This window comes from Saimiri boliviensis, chromosome 7, assembly GCF_048565385.1.
Source record: "Saimiri boliviensis isolate mSaiBol1 chromosome 7, mSaiBol1.pri, whole genome shotgun sequence".
In the NCBI taxonomy this organism is placed as follows: domain Eukaryota; kingdom Metazoa; phylum Chordata; class Mammalia; order Primates; family Cebidae; genus Saimiri; species Saimiri boliviensis.
The window spans coordinates 26,552,131-26,574,022 of record NC_133455.1 but is presented as its reverse complement, the minus strand read 5'-3'; the positions used below and the strand labels follow the sequence as shown (position 1 = coordinate 26,574,022).

At 43.1% G+C, this 21,892-nt stretch overlaps 1 protein-coding gene across 5 annotated transcripts in view; it reads left to right on the top strand.

Moving 5' to 3' along the window:
- The window catches only part of RFX4 (regulatory factor X4), a 183,032-nt gene that overhangs the window by 86,104 nt on the left and 75,036 nt on the right, over nucleotides 1–21,892 (top strand). For 4 of the 5 annotated variants that reach the window (XM_074402290.1, XM_074402292.1, XM_074402291.1 and 1 more), the window contains 3 exons: nucleotides 14,000–14,061; nucleotides 18,496–18,709; nucleotides 20,883–20,960. In XM_074402290.1, coding sequence (XP_074258391.1) covers nucleotides 14,000–14,061; nucleotides 18,496–18,709; nucleotides 20,883–20,960 — 354 coding nt within the window. Of the gene's footprint in view, nucleotides 1–13,999; nucleotides 14,062–16,485; nucleotides 16,883–18,495; nucleotides 18,710–20,882; nucleotides 20,961–21,892 lie in introns of those variants that run through there. The other variant, XM_010340247.2, reaches the window with a different exon arrangement.

Genomic DNA, 21,892 nt, shown 5'->3' with positions numbered 1-21,892 from the left:
TCACTAATACTTACCACTCACTAACACTTCAGTAGGTGTGAGTTTAATCTGTTAAGAAGACTTAGAGATGAGTTGATGCAATCCCTTCACTTTACAGGTGAGGAATGAAGACCCAGAGGGACTGAGTGGTTTTCCCCAGTTCCGACATTTAGTGGCAGGTCTCCCCCTCCCCCAAACTAGAGCCAGTGATGGAGCTGCGAGTGGGGAAGAGACACCAGTAAGAGGTTGGGAGACTGGAGAAAGGGAAGCTGGGGTGACAGATGTGCTTGTATGAATTGAATTTATTTATATCCTGCATTTTTCCAATGAGGACATGGACAATTGGCAGTTTGGGTCGTGGGTGGTTCACCCTTGAAGATTTGTCTCCTTTCTCCTTGCTGACCGTCCTTGAGCAATGGGGAGAAAAACCAAGTGTATTCTGGGGACCTGTGCTTCATCAGTTGCACTTACCTCCATTGGAGAGGAGGATAGACACCCCTCATTTACATGGTGGCCCTTCTAGCCCCACCAGTCTGCCCACCCTCCTCCCACCCTGTCCTGGGGTCACTTGCACACCGCTTAACTGACAAAGCAGAAGATGAGGATACTCTTGAGGCATCTTATGATCCTTCAAAGATGGCCTTTTTCCAGTTATCAAAGAATAAAAATATGTACATGGATAGACTTTCCTTCTACTTCTAATTCTTACATATATTTTTCTTACTTTTTATGAATCTGCTGTGAGGTGTCCATGTCAGAATGTCTGATTTCACACCAGGTTTCTTTAGGTGGTTTTGCTTGTTTATTTGTTTTTAGTGTAGTGCCATGTAAAATTCTGAAGTCAAACTGTTTGGGTTTTTTTGTTTGGTTTCAGTTTTTTTTTTTTTTTTTTTTTTTTTTTCTGAGATGGAGTCTCACTCTGTTGCCAGGCTGGAGTGCAGTGGCGCGATCTCAGCTCACTGCAACCTCTGCCTCCGGGGTCAAGTGACTCTTCTGCCTCAGCCTTCCTGAGTAGCTGAGACTACAGGTGTGTGCCACCACACCCAGCTTATTTTTGTATTTTTAGAAGAGACAGGGTTTCACTATTTTGGCCAGAATGGTCTCAATCCCAAAGTGCTGGGATTACAGGCATGAGCCACCACACCCAGCCAACTGTTTGGATTTGAATTTGAATCCTAGTTGTACCACTTAGCAGCTGTGTGAGCTCAGATAATTTCCTAACAGCCCTGGGCCTCAGTTTCCTCATCTGTAAAATGGAATATTGATAGCAATCAATCACCCAGAGAATTGTTGAGATAATGACTACAAAAGGGCTACTTAGCACACAGCCTGATAAATATAAACACATAATGCTTGTTAGTTATGACTTCAGTTTATTATAGCAATATTTCATGACTTGAATACATCATGTTTTTAATATATCATCACTAACATATCAATGTTCCAGCCCTTCTAGGTGCTCTTCTGAAGAATTTTGAGAACAATTGTTCTAAAAATGTCCTACATCACACACATGCTGCCATCACCACCCTCGCCCTCTCTTATTATCATCTTCAGAGTTATTCCATTTTTGACTTCATCTATATCTTATGTAACTCACCTCATGCTAGCTAAATCAGTGTGTGATGACTGCCTTCTCTCATGCACACGTGACACGTTATGCAGTCACCGTGAGGACAATGAGGGGTTCACATATGGATTTTTGAAATTCTTTTTATTGCCGTACGTGGTACCCCTCAAGGGGCAACAGATTCACTGTAACTTTTTCAGCCCTGGGGCTTTTCAAGGAACCCTTCATCAATCCATATGCACGATTTGAAATTCTACTTCTGTCTCATTGCACTCAGTATGAATTTCTTGTAGAAAGTTTGCAATTTCTCTTAGGGAATTTCCTGTGGAACCTGTAACATTCTCTAACCCTTTCATTCCCCACTTTCTGGCACTCAGGAAATGCCATAAAAATTGTTGATAGGCAAGAATTATGTCAGTATAGTAAAATGACCCCAGCAAACAGTGATTTTAAGATGGAAACATTAAGGTAGGGTGTTTTATAGTCCCCATTCGTACTACCAGCTTTAATTATTATTTCTTTTCTGAAAAATAGACTAGGTTTATTGTCAAAATAAAGTTAATATCCTGTTTTCAGAGTTAAATTGATGACAATTAGTTCCCTTTAACCAACTTATTTCCCTAATCATTTCTCTCTCTTGCTCAAAGAATTGTTTCTTATGTGTGTTTTTAAAAACATACCACAAGATTTCCACAATACACGGTTATAAAACAGGAACTTGTCACTGTGTTAAATTTCTAATTTCTTGCTACTTGAAAAGCCCTCCTTTTCCCACACCTAAAATTACCCCTGAAATAAGACACACAACTCTCATTTTTAAACTGTGTTCAGCATACTTGACTCTATTCAACATATGAGTTTATCTCCTTCAATGTGTGGAAGGATATCTACTGATTCCATTGCATTAGAATTTCTTTTAGATCGCTTCTCATTGATGGCAAATCTTTACCTGCTGAGGGTGGGTGGAATTTTTGGAAACAAAAGCCTGATGACTAAGTTTGGAGATCAAGCTGATCGACATCATGTGATTTGAGGTCAAAACTCAAGGCTGTATTCTGTAGAGTGATGAGACTAAATGGCCTTCCTGGGTGGCTCTGGGGGTGTCTCTTGAGGCAACACCAAGTGAGGCCATGGGGCAGGGGGTATCATGCATAATGAGGGGACACCTTGCTGGCTCCAGAGTGTGTGGGCATGTGTCAGCCACAGTAAGGAAGATGACGAGCAGGAGAATCAGATTCCTGTTTCTTCTACTGGCCAGAGACCGTGAATGGAGGCAGCCTTGAATCACCTTAGATCCCAGTTCTTCATTCCTTATTTATAAAGTGACATCATCAAACTCTCCCCCAGCGTTGTTTGCTTGCTTGCTTTTCTTTTCTCCCTCTCCCCTCTCCTCTCTCCCCTCTCCCTTCTCCCCGCTCCCTTCTCCAGTGGATTCTCACTCTGTTGCCCAGGCTGGATGGAGTGCAGTGGCACGGTCTTGGCTCACTACAACCTCCGCCTCCCAGGTTCAAGCTATTCTCCTGCCCCAGCCTCCCGAGTAGCTGAGACTACAGGCACACGCCGCCACACTGGACTAATTTTTTGTATTTTAATAGAGAGGGATTTCACTGTGTTGCCCAGGCTGGTTTCGAACTCCTGAGCTCAGGCAATCCACCTGCCTCAGCCTCCCAAAGTGCTGGGATTACAGGCTTGCGCCACTGCACCCGGCCTCCAGTGGTGTTTTCTAAGACAAAATGTATTACCGAGTATAAAACCACCTCATTTAAGTCATGGTGTGAAGTGATGCTCAGTGGTTGACAGTTCCCCTTTTCACTCTTTCCCTTCCTCATCTTAAATTAGGAGGGAAATTGTTTGACTGTGTCATCTCGGAAATGCTTGCTTCAAACTCATATTTCTTGAAAAAATTTGCACCCACAAAATGATGTAAGGGTATCCTGCGTGCTGGGTTACCTTCAACTGGGGTGTGGCGTATGGGGAGGAGAATGGACAGGGGAGATGAGTGACATGGCCACCACCACCTAAAAAGGAATTCCAACAGCTCTAGAGACAGTAGTTCTCCAGAGCTTCTCTGCTTCCCACCCCCATCCCCGTGGAGCCCCCAGCTCTGTCTGCCCAGGCTGAAAGAGAGAAGGGTGGGATTCATGAGTAATTAAAGGGAATTTGGAAGGCTGGGATGTTGCGGAATGTTAGATCAGTAGCTAGAACAGCATGTGGCGTTCTTTAGGCAGGCTTCATTGAATCCATACAAAAAAAGAAAGAGGGGCTGCCTGCCTGTCTGCTCATTTATCAAACAGTGAAGCTCAACTTTCACAGCTCCACAAAAGTGTTTTACTGTTTGCTGAGTCTTGCTCCAGAAATTAAAAGCTGAGCAGCCTGAGCGGGGCTGAACCAACCCTGCATTTTGAGACTCAAACTAAATTGTGCTGGGCTTTCAGATTCAGGGACCAGTTGATTATTTAGTGAAAGGAGAGGAGAATAATTTGTAATTTGCAGCCCATAAGAAACACTTAAAAAAAAAAAAATCCAAACCCCCTTCCCACAGGTTTTTGTTGCAGCTGCAAGGAGGAGGTGCTATCTGCAACAGCCCTTTCTTTGCTCAGAGTGGGAAAAGTCTTGACCTGCATTTGGGCAGAATGTGATGTGATACAACAGCACTTCTACCCATCCCCCATCCCCTACTCACAACAAACTCCCTTTCCTCCGATTTCTTTACTTGAAATTGCCGTTTTCTCTCTTTGGAGGAGGAGGAGAGGATTTGGCCATCAGATACTTTGAGGTAAAAGAATTTTCACAAACAGAACCAAATATTCCAACCACGCTAACACGTTCCTTGGGAAAGCATAATATGCCACAAAACCCCAAACACCAGATTGAATGAGGAGCATCTGCAAATCCACTAAAGGATGGAAATATGGAGGGCTAACTCCGTCAGTGAAGAGAAAGGGCTGGAAAATAATGGTAATGAGAGGAAGAGTCACTGGAGAGGCAGAGGGAAGTGTTAATGGGTAGGGACCCCCTGCTCCGGCCCCTCCCTGGCAGCTGGTCACTCCTCGCTCGCCTCCAGCCAGCAGGCTGTGAAAGCCTGTTGAGGTTGAGCTCTTTGCCTTCCACTCTTGTTCCACTTCTTGCTGGTGAAGTACTAGGAGGCAAGCCTGGGTACTCAGTCTCTAGCCTCTCTGATCCTGCTACAAGCCTGTGCGATAAGCTGAACAAGTGTTATGATCCCCACTTCATAGATGAAGAACGTTTTGCTCATATGGAAGAAAGAGCAAAAGGTCTTTTTTGGCTTTTAATTTAGCACATTTTTATAAAGTGTTAATGCTCTCCTATACTTTATAAAAGGGTGTTTTAAAAACATTGAAATGTGTCTCCCCTTGGATAAAGCAGCTCTACCTTTGAGAAAGGAATGAGGAGGAAATTCCAAAACAAAGTATCAACAATAAAAAACAAAAATCGTGACACTGAAAGATATTGCTTATAGCATTATTTGCATTAACACAATGCTGGAGACAACTTCAATAACCTATCAAAGAGGGACGATTCGTTCATTCTTTTTTTCATTCATTGAGTCAATGAATTAATGCACTGAGCCACCTTCTCTCCCACCTGGGCTACTGCAGTAGCCTTCCAACTGGTTTCCCTGCTTCCACGCTTATCCCTAAGTCAGTTCTCCACACAGCAGCCAGCGTGGCCCTTTTGCATGGTAAGTCAGATCTTGTTCCCCACTCCACTCCTTAAAGCCCTTGGAAGTCTTCCCATCTCACTAAGAGTAAAAGCAGACACACTTACAAAGGCCTGCAAGGCCCTGTGAACGAATCCCTCCAGCCTCCCGACCTCTCCTCCTACCGCTCTCTCTCACTTACTCGCTCTGCTCCAGCCACATGGGCCTCCTCATTCTTTCTGAAGCAAGTGAGACAAGCTCCCACCCCAGGGCCTTCCCATGGACTATTCCTTCTTACAATTTCCTTCCCCTAGATATCCACAAAGTTTATTCTCTCACTTCCTTTAGGTCACCACCCAAATGCCACATGATCACTGAGTGCTAATTGCCCTAAACAAAATAACACTTACACCTCCATTTTTTTTTTTTTTCCAAGGCACAGTCTTTCTCTGTAACCCAGGCTGGAGTGCAATGGCATGATCTCAGCTCACTGCAACCTCAGCCTCCTGGTTTCAAACAATTCTCCTGCCTCAGCCTCCTCAGTAACTGGGATTACAGGCATGCCCTGCCACACCCAGCTAATTTTTGTATTTTTAGTAGAGTTGGGGGTTTTCGCCATGTTGCCCAGGCTGGTCTCCAACTCCTGAACCTCAGGTCTGCCCACCTAGATCTGCCCACCTAGGTCTCCTAAGGTGCTGGGATTACAGCGTGAGCCCCAGCACCCAGCTGCCACCTCCGTTTTCTTTACTCTCTGGAAGCACTTACCTGATAGAAGATACATTGACTTTTTCCATTTATTTTCGGTCTTCTCACACCAGAATGTAAGCTTCTTGAACACAGGCGGTTTCTGTTTTGCTCAGTGTGTTCCTCAGTGCCTGGCAAAATGCCCAGCCTATAGCAGGAGCTAGTGGATATTTGTTGGTGAATGAATCCAAGCTTTGGACTGTTAGCCAACCTGTTATGGTTACTGAGACTGCAGCTTGTTGAACATGGGGAGAATGAGGCTGGAGATACAGTTTGTGTGGAGTCTTACAAGCCTAGGTAAGGACTTTATAGAGCTAAGTATAACATTGATTATTTATAAAAATTCTGTGGGGTGGGGGAGTTGGAGAAATTTGGTCAAAGAATGCAAACTTCCAATTAGGAAGAATAAGTTCAAGAGCTTGGTAACTATAGTTAATGACAATGTATTCTTGAAAATTGCTGGCCAGGCACAATAGCGCAGGCCTGTAATCCCAGCACTTTGGAAGGCAGAGGTGGGTGGATCACTTGAGGCCAGGAGCTTGAATTCGCTCTGGCCAACTGGCCTAAAACCCCATCTCTACTAAAAATCCAAAAATTAGCTGGGCCTGGTGGTACATGCCTGTAATGTCAGCTACTAGGGAGGCTGAGGCACAAGAATCACTTGAACCCAGGAGACGGAGGTTGCAGTGAGCTAAGGTCATGCCACTGCACTCCATCCTGGGTGACAGAGTGAGACTGTCTCAAAAAGAAAAAAAAAAAACAAGAAGAAAAGGAAATTGCTAAGAGGGTACATTTTAAGTGTTCTCACTATAAAAAAATAGCAAGTTGGGAGGTAATACATATGTTAATTAACTCAATTTAGCCATTCCACAATGTATACATATTTCAAAACATCATATTGCCAGCACGGTGGCTCACACCTGTAATCCCAGCACTTTGGGAGGCCAAGGTGGGCAGTTCACAAGGTCAGGAGATTGAGACCATCCTGATCAACATGGTGAAACCCTGTCTCTACTAAAATACAAAAAATTAGCCAGGCATGGTGGTGGGCATCTGTAGTCCCAGCTACTCAGGAGGCTGAGACAGGGGAATTGCTTGAACTCACGGGCAGAGGTTGCAGTGAGCCAAGATCGCACTACTGCATGCCAGCTGGGTGACAGAGCAAGACTCTGTCTCAAAAAAAAAAAAAAAACCATATTGTACACCATAAATATATACAATTTTATATGTCAACTTTAATTTAAAAAAAAAGATTCTATGGACCGCATAACTATGTCACCCAACAAGTGGCCCAGGGAAAGTTTCTGGGAGGAAATAAGGTACAAGCTGAGATGTAAGGATGAGTAGACATTAGACAGAAAAAGAGTGTGAGGAGAGGGCTCTGGACAATGAGAACATCCTGTGGGAAGGGCCAGAGTAAGACAGAACACAATGTGTTTATGAAACTTGGAAGAAGTTCCATTCCGTATGGCCAGAACATAGGAATTGGGAGAGGAGTGGGAGGGCTAAGCTGGAACAAAGGTAGGGCTAATCAGGCAGGACCTGGTGGGTGTGGGTTTTGTTTAGAGGCTTCATGGAGAAGTGTTCGTGATGGGGCATGACAGGAAGCAGGGCCAATGAGACCACTGAAGCAACACAGGTGCAAGACCATGGTCCTAGCATAGGTAGAGATGGGAGGATATGGGTAGAATCAGGATATGAAGATGGGGGTAGAACTTGGTCACAGATTGGAAGTGGCACATACTCTAGCTTCTGGTTTGGGAAAGGGTGAGTTCTGGTGTGATCAGGTAATGGGAAAAGGCTCACAGAGCAGTGGAGTGTAGACTGGGTGGCTGGATGGGCCCTGAGGGCACAGGTGGTGAGGAGGGAGAGAGAGCTGAGGGTAGAAGGTGCAGAGGTATGGGCCTGAAAGCATTCAGGAAATAGTGCAACACCAAGTAGTCTGACTTGGACAGAACCTCAAGTTCATATAAGGAAATTTAGAGGGAAAAGATGGAAGCAAAGAGTGGTGTCTGAGTTTCAATCAAAGGAACCACTGCTAACTCAGGTGGCCATAGAGAATTTCCGGAGGCCTCTAGGTAGACAGGTAATGATCTGGATCATTCCTTCAGGAAACCTACTTGGGGACCTACATTGTGCAAACAGAATGATTTTTGCTTAGCATTTTATTAAGCAGTAGTGTTTCACTGCCAGATTGCCGCTGGAGCGGATGCGGGTAAATTTCATTCAGGAGGAGACACGGGGCTGCCTGCTAATGTTACCATCCCCTCAGCTGCTTCCCACCTTCCGTAGCCTATTAGGTGCAGAGCCCTCAGATCCTGTTCATAACAGTGGCCACCAGAACATTTTCAAGAGGGTCAGAGTGAGAATAGAAATCTTCACTGAAGAGTCAATATGATCGAGAAACCATTTCGTTCCTCAAACACATGTAATGTGTAAATGCAGGGATATGACATAAAAGAAATAAAGGTTGCTGTTAAAGGAAGGAATGAAAGGCTTGGGGACACTTTCATTCATCCAGAAGCCATAGCATGGTGGCGGTAGAGTGTTAAGTCAGACTGGATGCGTTCAAATCGCAGATCTGCACCTGAGCTGTGTGGCTTTGTGCAGGTTGCTTAGCCTCTCTAAGCCTCAGTTTACTCATCTATACAGAGGTAAATAGTGGAACCTGGCTCTGGGTTGTCATGATGATCAACTGAGATAACACCTGTAAAGTGGTTAGCACAGTGCCTGAGGCAGGACTGGAACCCAGTGAACCTGACTCCAAAGCCTGTGTGCCTAACCACTGTTTACCATTGTTTCCCAATTCACTAGGAAAACAGAGAAAGGAGGCAGCTAAAGCTGCATGGGAAGGGCTACAGGGCAAGTGGGAGTGGCTCAGAGAAAGCCAGGAGTTCCTTGGGGGTGGGCAGAAGCAGTGTGGCTGGCTTTCCAGACACAGGGAACAGGACTGTAGATGTGAGGCCCAAATGAGCCTCGAGCTCTGACGAATGGCTGGATTTTAGGCTGGGTAGCTGGGCAGGAGTCGATCACAGAGGGCCTTATGGATCAGCCTGAGGAGCCTGGCTTTTTATTCAGAGTGGGCAGCAAGAAGATATTCAATATTTTCAATGAGGAAATGAAATTATTATACTGGCATTTTAGAAAGATCCTGCTGCTGAGGCCTGGCGGGTTGGCATGTACCTATAGTCCTAGCTTCTCTGGAGGCCAAGGCAGGAGGATCTCTCGAGTCTAGGAATTCAAGGCTGCAGTGAGCTAGGATGTCACCACTGCTCCAGCCTGGTCAATAGAGCAAGACCCTGTCTCAAAAAAACAAATCCCACTGGTGAGGCAACAAGACTGGTGGCAGGAAAAGCAGTTAGAAGAATGTTGCTGTGGTCCAAGCAGTGAGAGATGATAGTGGGCTAGAGCAGTAGTGGGGATAAGGGCAGATAGAGAGAAGGGGCTAGGTTTAGGAGATGTCCTGAAGCCAGAATCAACAGGACCCATGGTTACGCAGTGTTAGGAAAAGAGGAGTCAGGGAGGACTCTCCGGTCGTCTTAGGTAACTCAGCGGAGGTTGAGCTGGTCACACAGATGCTAAAACTGCATGTATTGATCCATACGTTATTCAAAAAGAATAAGTTAAAACCATCAGCAATGAAGAGAGTCATAGATTAAATTGCTCTGTGAATTCCCAGGCCCCATGCTATGGCTTGATAATGCCTCAACGTCACAGTGCATAGAATTACAAACACACTGATTATACATGTTACTGCCTCGCAGAGGTAGAACAAGTGACTCCAGAAGGCCAGTCATTTCCCAGGGGCCATCTGTTACGTCTCTAGAACACAGTTGGCAACCCCTAGTACAGGCGTCCCCAAATTTCAGCCTGCGGGCCACATGCGGCCCCCTGAGGCCATTTATCCGGCCCCCCCGCCGCTCTTCAGGAAGGGACACCTCTTTCATTGGTGGTCATTGAGAGGAGCACAGGATGTGGCGGCCCTCCAACGGTCTGAGGGACAGTGAACTGGCCCCCTGTGTAAAAAGTTTGGGGACGCCTGCCCTAGTACCTTAACCTAGGGCCAGGGATCCGGGGCTTGGCCTGTGTCGCTTTATAGATGTTACGTAGGATACCATTTGGATAAACACTTAGAAAGATTTCAGAACTTAGCCCTGTCTCTTAAATCAAGTTATCATAAGGCTTAGCAACCAAACAAAACAATGCTGTTTTAATTATCTATATATTGGTGATAGAAAATAGGAAATGATTTTTTTTTTAAATAAAAGGAAAGAAAGAAAAACAGCACTATAACATTCTGGTAGATTTTAGGTGCTTCTTCCAAGATTATCTTGAACTTTCACTGTTATTCCTAATAAAATCCTTTTCTATTTGCAAAACATAGTTGATTTAATACATGAATATACAAACCCTTTCTGTTCTACCCGCAATCCCAATACCCTAACAAATATCCATTTTCATTTTTTCACATTACCTGTTCATTCCTACATTTCTATAAACAATTCCCTGTTATATAACTCTAACATAAACATACAGTGAGTTCTGCTATTTCATTTAACATTATAAGCATTTTTTGTGTTATGACATAGTTTTTGTTACCATCAATTTTAATGGTAATTATTTCATAATTTCTATGGGGTGTATATGCACTATCATATTTTTAGACAATTTTCTATCATTGGACATTTGTTGTTTCAAAATTTTCACTGTCATTAGTAGCTGCACATTTAGCTTTTTCTTATTTTAGATTATTGCCTTGGAATTAATAGATCAAATATATGAGTATTTTATGGCTTCTTATATGTTTTTAAAATGCTTTGGGGAAGGATTGTATTAATAAATGATATCATCAGCCATCTGAGTATTCCAGTTTTACTACAGCTTTGACAGCACTGAATATTATACTTTTCGAAGTGTCTGTGAATAACAGAGGGTTAAATATGATGCCTTACTAGCCAAATGCAGTGGCTTATACCTGTAACCCCAGCACTTCAAGAGGTTGAGGTGGGCAGATCGCTTGAGGTCAGGAGTTCAAGATCAGCCTGGCCAACATGGCAAAAACTTGTCTCTACTAAAAATACAAAAATTAGCCAGGCATGTTGGTGTGCATCTGTAGTCCCAGCTACTCGACAGGCTGAGGCAGGAGAATCGCTTGAACCCAGGAGGTTGGAGGTTGCAGTGAGCCGAGACATGCCACTGTACTCCAGCTGGGGCAACAGAGTGAGGCTCTGTCTCAGAAAAACAAAAAACAAAAACATGATACCTTGCTTCAGTAGTTGTGTTCATTTGTATAGGAGAAAATTTCCAGACCTAAACATATGAATATTTCTGCTTTTTCTAAGCAACTAATGTGCACTTATATTGATAGTGGGATTCTTCTACCTCTATTGTATTATCTTCTTTGCTTGGGTGGTTAGGAAACTCAGAACTCACTTGAAACCAATGTGAAAAATCCCCTGGCTCAATTTTCTTTGTTTTCTTTCTATCTCTATCATCATGTCTATGTCTGTTCAGTAGTGTTGCTTTGTGAACAGCTGCTTCAAATCCTGGCTCTGAAGCCATTCATATGAAGAAAGTCTGTAGGGCTTGGCCACAGGTTAATATAAACCCAAGGTGATGAGGCCACTAAACCTGGTTGCAGTCTTGGGCTGCATTGCTAGACGAAGTGTTTAAAGAGCACTGTCACTGACCCCATCTTGAATGACTGCCTTTTAATCAGGTCACAACAGTTTGAGAGGGACAGAAACAAAGTAAGAAGCTTGGATCCTCAGTTTACAGGAGTCAGGGTTAAAGAGATGGGATTTATTGACTACAAAGTGGCACCCTTAAAGAATTCAGAGAATTATTGCATCATTTTTTTCAGTATGAGCACCATGAGATGATATTTTAAAAGCCCCTTTTACTTCCAAAGGTGGTTTCGTGATGCTATTGCATTAGATTCTCTAAACATTCTTGTGAAGTGCATCTTTTTTTCAACCATTTTCAGATGCTGAAATACTGGCCCATCCATTCTCTACACTGGAGATGGTCAGCTCCCCAGTGTAGAGAAATGCTCAGTCTTCATGCTCTCTGTTCAAGGTTCTCAGTTTCTTACTAATTTGTGCACTTGTTTCCATCCCACTGATGCCATTTTAGTTGAGATCACCAACACCTAGCCCTCCAGTTAGGAGAAGACCACACAACTCCCTTAGTCCTCAAATGTCACAGGAGGAAATTCAGGCACAGAGAGGTTAAATAGGGTATCCAAGTTCAAACAGCTAACAGGGTCACAGTCCATATTTGCTGAGTGAATGAGTATATCAATCAATGAGAGTATTGGTGTGGATAAAAGAGGGGTGAATAGATTAATAGAGACATTCATCCCCATCCCTAGAGAAAGCTCTCAAGTCTTTTGCCCTACTAATAAGAAATCAGCAACAACATCTCTTTTCATGAAGGCTCACTCCCTCTGACCATGCATGCCTGCTCAATACTTACCAAGAGGGAAGGGATTCTGGAAGACTTTGGTTACACTTGAAAAATCCCCAAGGGTCATCTGGACAATCAGTGGTAATAATGGGTAACATTTAGTAAGTACTTACTAAGTGCCAGGCACTGCTGCAAATTATTTACATACATTCACTTTTTAAAATTTCATAATAATTCTCTAGAGGTTATTATCATTCCCATTTTACAAATGGGGAAACTGAGTCACATGGCTATTAAATAACTTGCCCAAGGGCACCCAGCTTAACCAATGACTGAGCTTGGATTTAATTCAGGCAGTCAAGTTCCAGAGTTCTTGCAAGTAACCCCTGCATTGTCATACCTCTCCACAAACATCATCTCTATAAATCCCAAGGAAAGGGGCCCCATGGTTATGTCTTCACCTTGAGAGATGCTCTCTCTTCCCGGATTTCTTGTGAATTGGTGTGGTTTTCCTGAGCAACAGCAATTATCATCCTCTTCTCTGCAGACATGTAAAAGATACCCTCAAGCTGTCATTCCTACATTCGGCAAACATGGATTGGGGTCTTTGCATGTGCCAAACCCTGTATGAGTTCCCTGCTCTCATGGAGCATGTGTACAAGTAGGAATAGAGGACATAAACTAAGCACTCAAAGAGTAAGTGAACAAGATAACTTCAGATAGTGCTAAGTGATAAGAAGACAAAGCAGGGCCATACGACCCTTGTGCTACTCTACACTGGCTGGTCCGAAAAGGCCTCTGGGCAGAAGGACATTGTCTAGATGCCTGAATGGTTTAAGATGAGGCGGTCTTGAACAATTAGAACACATGGACACAGGGAGGGGAGCATCACACAGTGCAGTCAGTGGGTGGGGGGCTAGGGGAGGGACAGAAGGGGTGGGGACAGTGGGGAAGGATAATGAGGGGAGAAATACCAGATACAGCTGATGAGGGGGAAAAGGCAGCAAACCACCTTGCCATGTCTGTACCTATGCAACAATTCTGCATGATCTGCACATGTACCCCAGAACCTAAAGTACAATTAAAAACAAAAAAAAAGAGGAGGCGGTCTTGTGAAGAGCTGAGTGAAATTCCACTCCCGGCTGAAGTACAAAGGGCCCCAGTGAGGAGCAATGCTGGTATATTTGTAATAGAGAAAACAATAAAAAACCAGTGTGGCTGGGATCTGGTGAGTAAAGGTGAGAACTGTAAGAGAGGAAGACCAGAAGGTAAGCAGGTTGAGTTATAGAGGCTAAGTGTGGGTTTTAGTTCCAGGTGCCATGGAAGCCATTGGAGGGTTTTAAATAGGGGAATGGCACGTTCTGGACCAACTAGAACTCTCCTTCCATGGTAAGTAGGAGGGGGTGAGGCACAAAGTGGCCAAGTGAGACCCCCCTTAGTATCTAGAGCCCCACAACTATCCAAGCATGCACCACTCTGACACCAGTATTCTTCTCCAGGATCCTCACAGACTCTTAATAATCATTGCAACCAAGGACCTATGTTTTCCTCCCTTCTTTAGATGGCTGTTTGTAAAAGTCAGTCACTATGCTCCCAACTCTTCCCAACTGGTAACTGATTCTTCTGTTGACTTACAGATCATAAGGCAGCAGTTTCCTCAGTTAACCACCAGAAGACTCGGGACCCGAGGACAGTCAAAGTAAGCACCGGACGGCCATTCCACTTGCAGAGCTCACATCTATGGGCCTCAAGACAGGCCAGACCCTTGGCTCTTTATCCTGGGCTCTGTCTACAGGCCTGGCAGAAGTCTGTGCCTAGAGGGAATATGGAGGAGCTTTATGATGGCCAGAGTCCTCTCTCAGGACTCCTGAAAGAGAGGTTGTCCAAAAGCCCCAGACGAGTTGGCTCTGTTGCTTTAAGGAATCTGATTTTATACCACCCTGCCTTTAGGTATATTTTGTAAAATAGTCTTGGGCCTCATTGAAAGGATTGCCCTGTGGCTTCTGGGATGATCACCAGGTTATTTGGACTGTTTTGCTGAGCAAACTCTGCTCTCATAGTATCCAGTAGGCCAGAGAAGCAAAACTATTATTCCCTGCATGGGAGATGGGGCAGAAAAGTCCAGCTGCACCACGGTCCACCTAGGCTCACTGCTTCCCATTCATCAGTTGCATCAACCAACCAACCAACCAACTCATGCTTTATCTTTTCTGTGTGTCACATATGTGGTGCTAGGTACTGGGAACACAGGAGCAAATCAGTTGCTGCCCTCATGGAGCATACATTCCGGTGGGAAACACAGACAAAACCGAGAATCAGATTGGGACAAAGAGAGTTGTAGCAGAGAGCAACAAAAGAGGAATGGGCAGGGAAGGTCTTTCAGAGGAGGTTACATTTAAGAAAAGCCCAGAGGAGTGCAGAAGGATGTGCAGACACTTGTCTGCTAGGCATGAGTCAGTAGGAAGGGAATCTCTTCCTATATTGCTCGGCCTTCATTAAAATCTGGATTTATAGCACTGTCCTCTAAGGATGTTTCAGAAATTGGTGGACAATAATAGGTGTTCCATGAAGAGCAGCGGGCCCTATAAATTTGGTAAACACTAAGTTTAAACGGTTTCCTTTACTGGAAGCCTTCTTAGAACCCATATTATGCTAATGTACAAGGTGACTCCACTAGAGGGTGCCTGATTATGCAGCATTTCTGAGCATTTTGACCACATTGAGCAGGTCAGCACATAGTGACCTATAAAACACTGTAACTTTTTAGAAAAACAACCATATAGGACTTATAAGAGTTGTCTTGTCTCAAAGGATATGTCAAAAGCATATCCAGTACTCTCACCCTGGGCCAAACCCCTGTCCCTCACCAGCTCCTCTCATCCTTGGGCAGCATGTTCCCATCCTCCAAGGGTGGGTTTGACTGTGGAGCCAAGGTAGGGAAAGAAAATAGATGATCAAACTGGGAAAAACCCTTTTTTGGTAAAGTTCTGAAAATAATGAGACTAATTTTTTTTTGGTGTGGCTCAGAAGCTCTTGAGCTGATCTCTAAAGGGACTTTCAGAAGATTGTTGAACAAAGGACCTCTTAGAATAAATTCCCAATAATTTTTCAAGATGACAATTCTGAAAAAAAAAAAAAAAAAAAAAGCTCAGTTATAATTTTAAAATTCTGGTATTTGTTTGAAAGTGAGGTTTCAGCCTTGATTTGAGTACAAAAGCCAGGTTCTTCCTTGTTTGCTGGTGAACACATGGTAGGCGATTCAAAATGTTGGTCAGAGGAGCAGATGGATAGAAGGATATGGAATAAATGAAAATGAATTATTTTCCTCTAGCTCATGGTCTTTGAAGAATCAGTGACTCCAACACCTTGTTGCTCATTTCTAAGAATAGTAGACACAGTAAAGACACATAGTAAAGAGAGAGCAGGAACATTTCCCATCCTGCACAAAGAAAATGTCCTTCTGTCCACATGGAACAGTCTGTTTTTGTTTTGTTTTTCTTTTTCTTTAACCTCAAGGTTGTCAAATTGGGCAATATCTTCTTTAAAAATTCTGTATAATTAACTTTATTGTATCCTCTTACATAAGGATACTCCAAAGTTGGTTACACCTTCAACCAGTTGAAAGGCAGTAAGAAGCTCTTGCTTCCAACCTGTATCATGGCATTATAGAGAAACTCCTTTGGCAAATTAACCATGACAGAAGAAATCTGGGGGGTGGGCAGGGCATGGTGGCTCATGCCTGTAATCCCACCACTTTGGGAGACTGAGGCTGTGGATCACTTGATGTCAGGAGTTCAAGATCAGCCTGGTCAACATGGTGAAACCCCGTCTCTACAAAAAATACAAAAACTAGCTGGACATGGTGGCATGCTTCTGTGCTCCCAGCTACTCAGGAGGCTGAGAAAGGAAAATGGCTTGAACCTGAAAGTCAGAGGTTTCTGTGACCAGAGATTGTGCCACTGAACTCCAGCCAGGGTGACAGAGCACATTCTACACATGTCCCATTTTTTTTTTTTAGAAGAAATAAAGAAAAAAAAGGGAAATCTGGCAAGTGGCTGGTGAGGAGTGTGGGAGCCTGCTGCCATGCCCGACAGAACTGAACTTGAGATCAGAGCAGTAGCTTAACTGTGGTTGTTGATTTTTAGCTACGTGAGGTCTGAATAGTCAAGAAGTGGTCTGGTCTGAACACATTAGATGATCCAGCTCTTAAGAAGTTATAAAGGTAAACTTTTTAAGGTTAGGGAGGCGTGTCATAACTGTCATCCCACCTGAAGCCACCGGAACCACCCTCCTCCCCCACCCACGAAGTGACTTCCAAGTGGAAAGGCAGTTACGACAGTTGGGAAGTAGTAGAAGACACGGAAGGTACAGAAGGCAGACTTAGCTCAGCACAAAGAAGAATTTTCTGATAACCATACTGGCAAAATGAACTGGGCTGCCTTCGGAGGGTCTGAATTCTTCATCCCAGAAGGCATTCAGATAGATTCGCGATGCCCACTAAGCAGCAGTATCACGGAATGGTATCAGGAGTAAAGGGGGTTGGGGAGAGGGAGGGTTTTGACGTGCTTATCTCTTCTCTCCTTGAGAAAGCCCTTCCCATAACTCAAAATGCTTTCTCATCTGTAATATTTTGTGACTGTCATCATATCTCCATGGGTAAAGAAAAGTAGTTAATATGTTGTGCAGTGTTTCTGAGAGCGAGGTCCATGGGTGACTGAACATTTGTATTGCCCGTGGGATTGTGAAAATCTACTCTAGACCTACTAAATAGGAATCTGTAAGGGTGGGCAGGGCCCAGGAGTCTCTATTTTAATGTTTTTTTTTTTTAAAACTTCTTCTTTTATTCTTAGCCACTAGATTACCAGGGATATTTTAATATGTTTCATAGGTGATTCTCAGTAGTAGTAAAGTTCGAGAATCACTGGCTTAGTGGCTCAAAGCACTTGGGAGGTTTACATCCTACTTCTGCTACTTACTCACTGGGTGATCTTGGGTGTGTGACTTAAATTCCCTGAGTCTTAGTTTCCTTATCTATAAAATGGGGATAATAATTAATTCCAGGCTTATGGGGATTTTGTGAGATTAAATAAGATAATATGTGTCAAGCATTGAGTACCAGAGATCTCAAACTGATGTGCTTTAGAATTACCCCTTCGGTGCTTGATTCATTGCTGATTCTTGGGCCCCATTCCTAGATGTTCTGAATCAGTAGGTACGGAGAGAGGCCCCAGGAATCTGTATTCTTATTAAACTTTATAAATGATTCTGATAAAATCAAAGTTGATAAGACCATCTTGCAGTGTTTTCAGGAAGATAACATTGTGGCTTCGTAGGCAAAAAGACCTGTGTTCAAGAACCTGGTCTTCCCCTAAAACAGCTATATGACCTTAAATTGTTTGAGCTTTCTTGCCTCCAGTTTCTCATGTGTAGAAAGACTGTAGTAATTTCTATTTTTGGTTATTTTTCAAATTAATGCATGTAAGTCCTTTGCAAAGTACCTGGCATATAGCAAGTGCTCAATAGATTATAGCTAAAGTCTAAACAAAATGCAACCTCCAATCCCTTATTAGTCTTAATTAAAAATATTGTTAATATTAAGCCCATTTTGAGTTAATAAAAAGTTCTGGTCTTCATTTTGTGTCAGTGTCAACTAAGCACTGAATTTACCTTTTTAAAACTACAGTTCTTTGAGACTCCCATGTATTGATTAAGAAAAACATGGGCCAAATGAATGTTTGTTGGAGGTGCAGTTAGTAGTCACAAACATATCCTGCTTGGGTCCCCACAGAGAAGGGACATTCAGGTGCTGGGATCCCATTTGGCTAGACATCAGAGATCAAGTACTAGTGGAAAATTTTTCATCTCCTCTCTGCAAAGTATTTGACTTAACATTTTCTGTAGGAGGCAATTTTGGTTATTTTTGCCTGCCTGATTGACGGCTGGCAATGTGGAACTTTGGTTTAATTCTGTATTTCAGAGATATTAGCCTTACAGGAGAGTTAACTCTTCTGTCCCCAGGTAGGATGGCCCCAGCTTTCCTTGGCCTTGGGCAACACTCCCAACTCGGGAAACCTCACTTAATGATAGTATGTGTGGGTCTCTCTCTTTCTCTCTCTCTCTCCTTATGGCCCAGGTACCATTACTATGGCATTGCAGTGAAAGAAAGCTCCCAATATTATGATGTGATGTATTCCAAGAAAGGAGCCGCCTGGGTGAGTGAGACGGGCAAGAAAGAAGTGAGCAAACAGACAGTGGCATATTCACCCCGGTCCAAACTCGGAACACTGCTGCCAGAATTTCCCAATGTCAAAGATCTAAATCTGCCAGCCAGCCTGCCTGAGGAGAAGGTAACCACACCTGAAGTGACTATGTGACTATTTGGGGTGGGTGCTTTCTCTCTCTCTCTCTCTCACACACACACACACACACACACACACACACACGCACACACACATGCACACACATACTTTTATTGCAAAACAGTGAGTTTAAAAATATAAAGATAGGAGTCCAGGCAAGGCATGGTTGCTCATGCCTGTAATCTCAGCACTTTGGGAGGGCAAAGCAGGTGGATCACTTGAGGTCAGGAGTTTGAGACCAGCCTGCCCAACGTGGTGAAACCCTGTCTGTACTAAAAATACAAAAAATTAGCTGGGCATGGAGTCAGTAATAATTTCTGTAATCCCAGCCGGAGGCTGAAGCAGGAGAATTGCTTGAACCTGGCAGGCGGAGGTTGCCTTGAGCCGAGATCGTGCCATTGTACTCCAGCCTGGGCAACAAAAGCAAAACTCCACCTCAAAAAAAAAAAAAAAAGAAAGAAAAAGAAATCCAACTAAAGCATGGATCATAGTTAATAATAATTTATGTCAGTTTATTAGTTGTGACAAATATACCCTAGTAATGCAAGATGTTCACAATAGGGGTGAGGCATATGGGAACTCCTAAGTACTATCTTTACAACTTTTCTGTAAATCCAAAACTATCTTAAAATAAAATTTACTCTGTCATGTATCCTTGTCTATCTACCTATCATCTGTCTTCTGTCTGTCTACCTACATACTTGTCCTATGATACTATGCTGTCTCATTTCATGAGGAAAGAACCCCTCCTCTCTGAATTGCTTTCCCACAGAATAAAGTTCATTTTCCCTTGTGCTGCAGGGGAGTTGGTGAAATCATAGTCTAATAGTCAATGAAGATTTTACAGGTCTAATGAATCTGATAGTTTTGATCATAGAATATTTGGAGCAAGTTACTGGAAAAACAAATTTGGGGAAGTTTCCCACAGAGTCTCACTCTGTCACCAGGCTAGAGTGCAGTGGCACGATTTCGGCTCATTGCAATCTCTGCCTTCCAGATTCAAGCAATTCTCCTGCTTCAGTCTCCTGACTAGCTGAGACTGCAAGTGCGTGACACCATGCCCAGCTAATTTGTATTTTTAGTAGAGACGGTTTCACCATGTTGACCAGGATGGTCTCTATCTCTTGACCTTGTGATCTGTCCACCTCGGCCTCCCAAAGTGCTGGGATTATAGGCGTGACTCACTGCGCCCGGCTGAGTATCACATATTTAATGTACCCACTGATGCAACCCCAGTGCTGCTCTAACATGTATGAGCTTCTACAAAGTCTCCATGTCACACTAAGATCTGGGATACAGTGCAGAATGAGATGAGTCCTGCTTTTAGGAAGCTTAGAGTCAAGCAGGGAGACAGATGCTTGTATAAGTCAACTTAAATTTACATAAAATGCATATCTATATTCCAAAATGAAGGAAATGAACTTGTATCTGTAAAAGATATGTTAAATCTAAGAACTAGATAAATCTTTAGTTTTTTCTTAAATTTGCTTTTTTTTTTTTTTTTTTTTTTTTTTTTTTTTTTTTTTTTTTGGTCAATAAACACATAAATGAACTTCCTGCACCATGGATTTAAAATTCTCAAATAATTAAAAAAAAAAAAACATAAAAATTACTGGATAAATGGAGGGGGAGATGATTTTTTTGTTTGTTTGTTTGTTTTTTGGCTAAGCACATTGCAGAGAATTTCCAAATGTCTTATGATGACTTAGGCAGAATCACTTCTTATAAATGTACATTGGATTTTAACTTTTTAGTGGTCTTAGCCAATGAAGAGAATTTAGTTCCATAAGCCCTGCTTAGCTCTGTGTGCCAGGCACTGTGCTAGGTGCTGGATACATGAGCATGAGTAGGATACCATTTTTATTTTCCTAGAGCTCCCAGTCTCAGGGGATGGAAAATGGGGGCAGAGGGAGAAACCAGTGGGTTCTGTATCTTGGGGAGAAACACTCTTGTGCTTTGTGAGCACAGAGGAGGGAGCAGAGGGTCAGAGAACATCACCTAATGAAAATCAGTCTCACCTGGGTTTAGTAGGTTGAGTAGGTGTTAGGTGAATTCTATCCGCACTGCAGGGAAGAAATGACTTAAACTCTGGAAGTCCAAGGGCAGCAGCAATGTGTATTAATGTATGTCTTTGTTGTTGATCCTCCACCCACCCTCACAGGTTTCTACCTTTATTATGATGTACAGAACACACTGTCAGAGAATACTGGACACTGTAATAAGAGCCAACTTTGATGAGGTAGGTCAACAAGTGTTGAGCTGTGAATATTCGATATTAAAATATTCTAACACTAGCTCCTATTTCGTGAGCTCCTGCTAGGTGCCAGGCCTGGTGTCTGGAAGTCCTTCCTGGATACCCATTAGCTCACTTCATTCTCTCAGGGATCCCATGAAGCAGGTATGATTATTATCCCCATTTTACAGCTCCTACCTGTGTATGGCAGTGGGCATGGCCTCCTCCTTTGACTGGTGAACTGCCTCCTGCCCTATCAGCACGCTGGGAAGACCATTTTGCAAGCATATCATTACACCCAGAATTATAGATTCAGAGAAGCTAACTACATTTTGGAAATATATATATATATATATATATATATATATATATATATATATATCTTTATTCTATTTTGTATATTTAATCTATTCCTGAGGCTTGTCCACTTTGGTACATTTGGAGCTGATGATCCTCCATTCCCAAGGTCTGATCCATAGATTTCCATCAAATCCCACCAGTAGGGCCATCTTTAAATACAAACAATGTAAGAAGTCCATTTTATTTTAAAATATTGTAGTTAAAGAATGGAGAGGAGGAAATGAGAAAGGAAGAAGGAACAATAACCAATAATAAAGTTATGTAACTTTATTATTTTTTTGAGGGAAGATAATGTGGTCCCTAAAAGAGCTATTAAAAACCCAGTGGTTATGGGTGGAAGAGATCCCAGTGATTCCTTTGGTGTATGTGTTGTGAGGAGGGGGTGCTGTTGTAGGTGGAGGGGTATAAAGATGATGTCAGGTAGAAAATCCTCTCCTGTCTTTTTCTGTAGGTTCCCACAGCTGTGTCCTTTAGCAGTGAGTTTGTTGAGCACTTTCACTATCACTTTGCTCATAGACACAGCTCCAGACGAGATGGCAGTATGTTGTTAAAGAAGTACTGTTCTTCCTTCTCTTGAC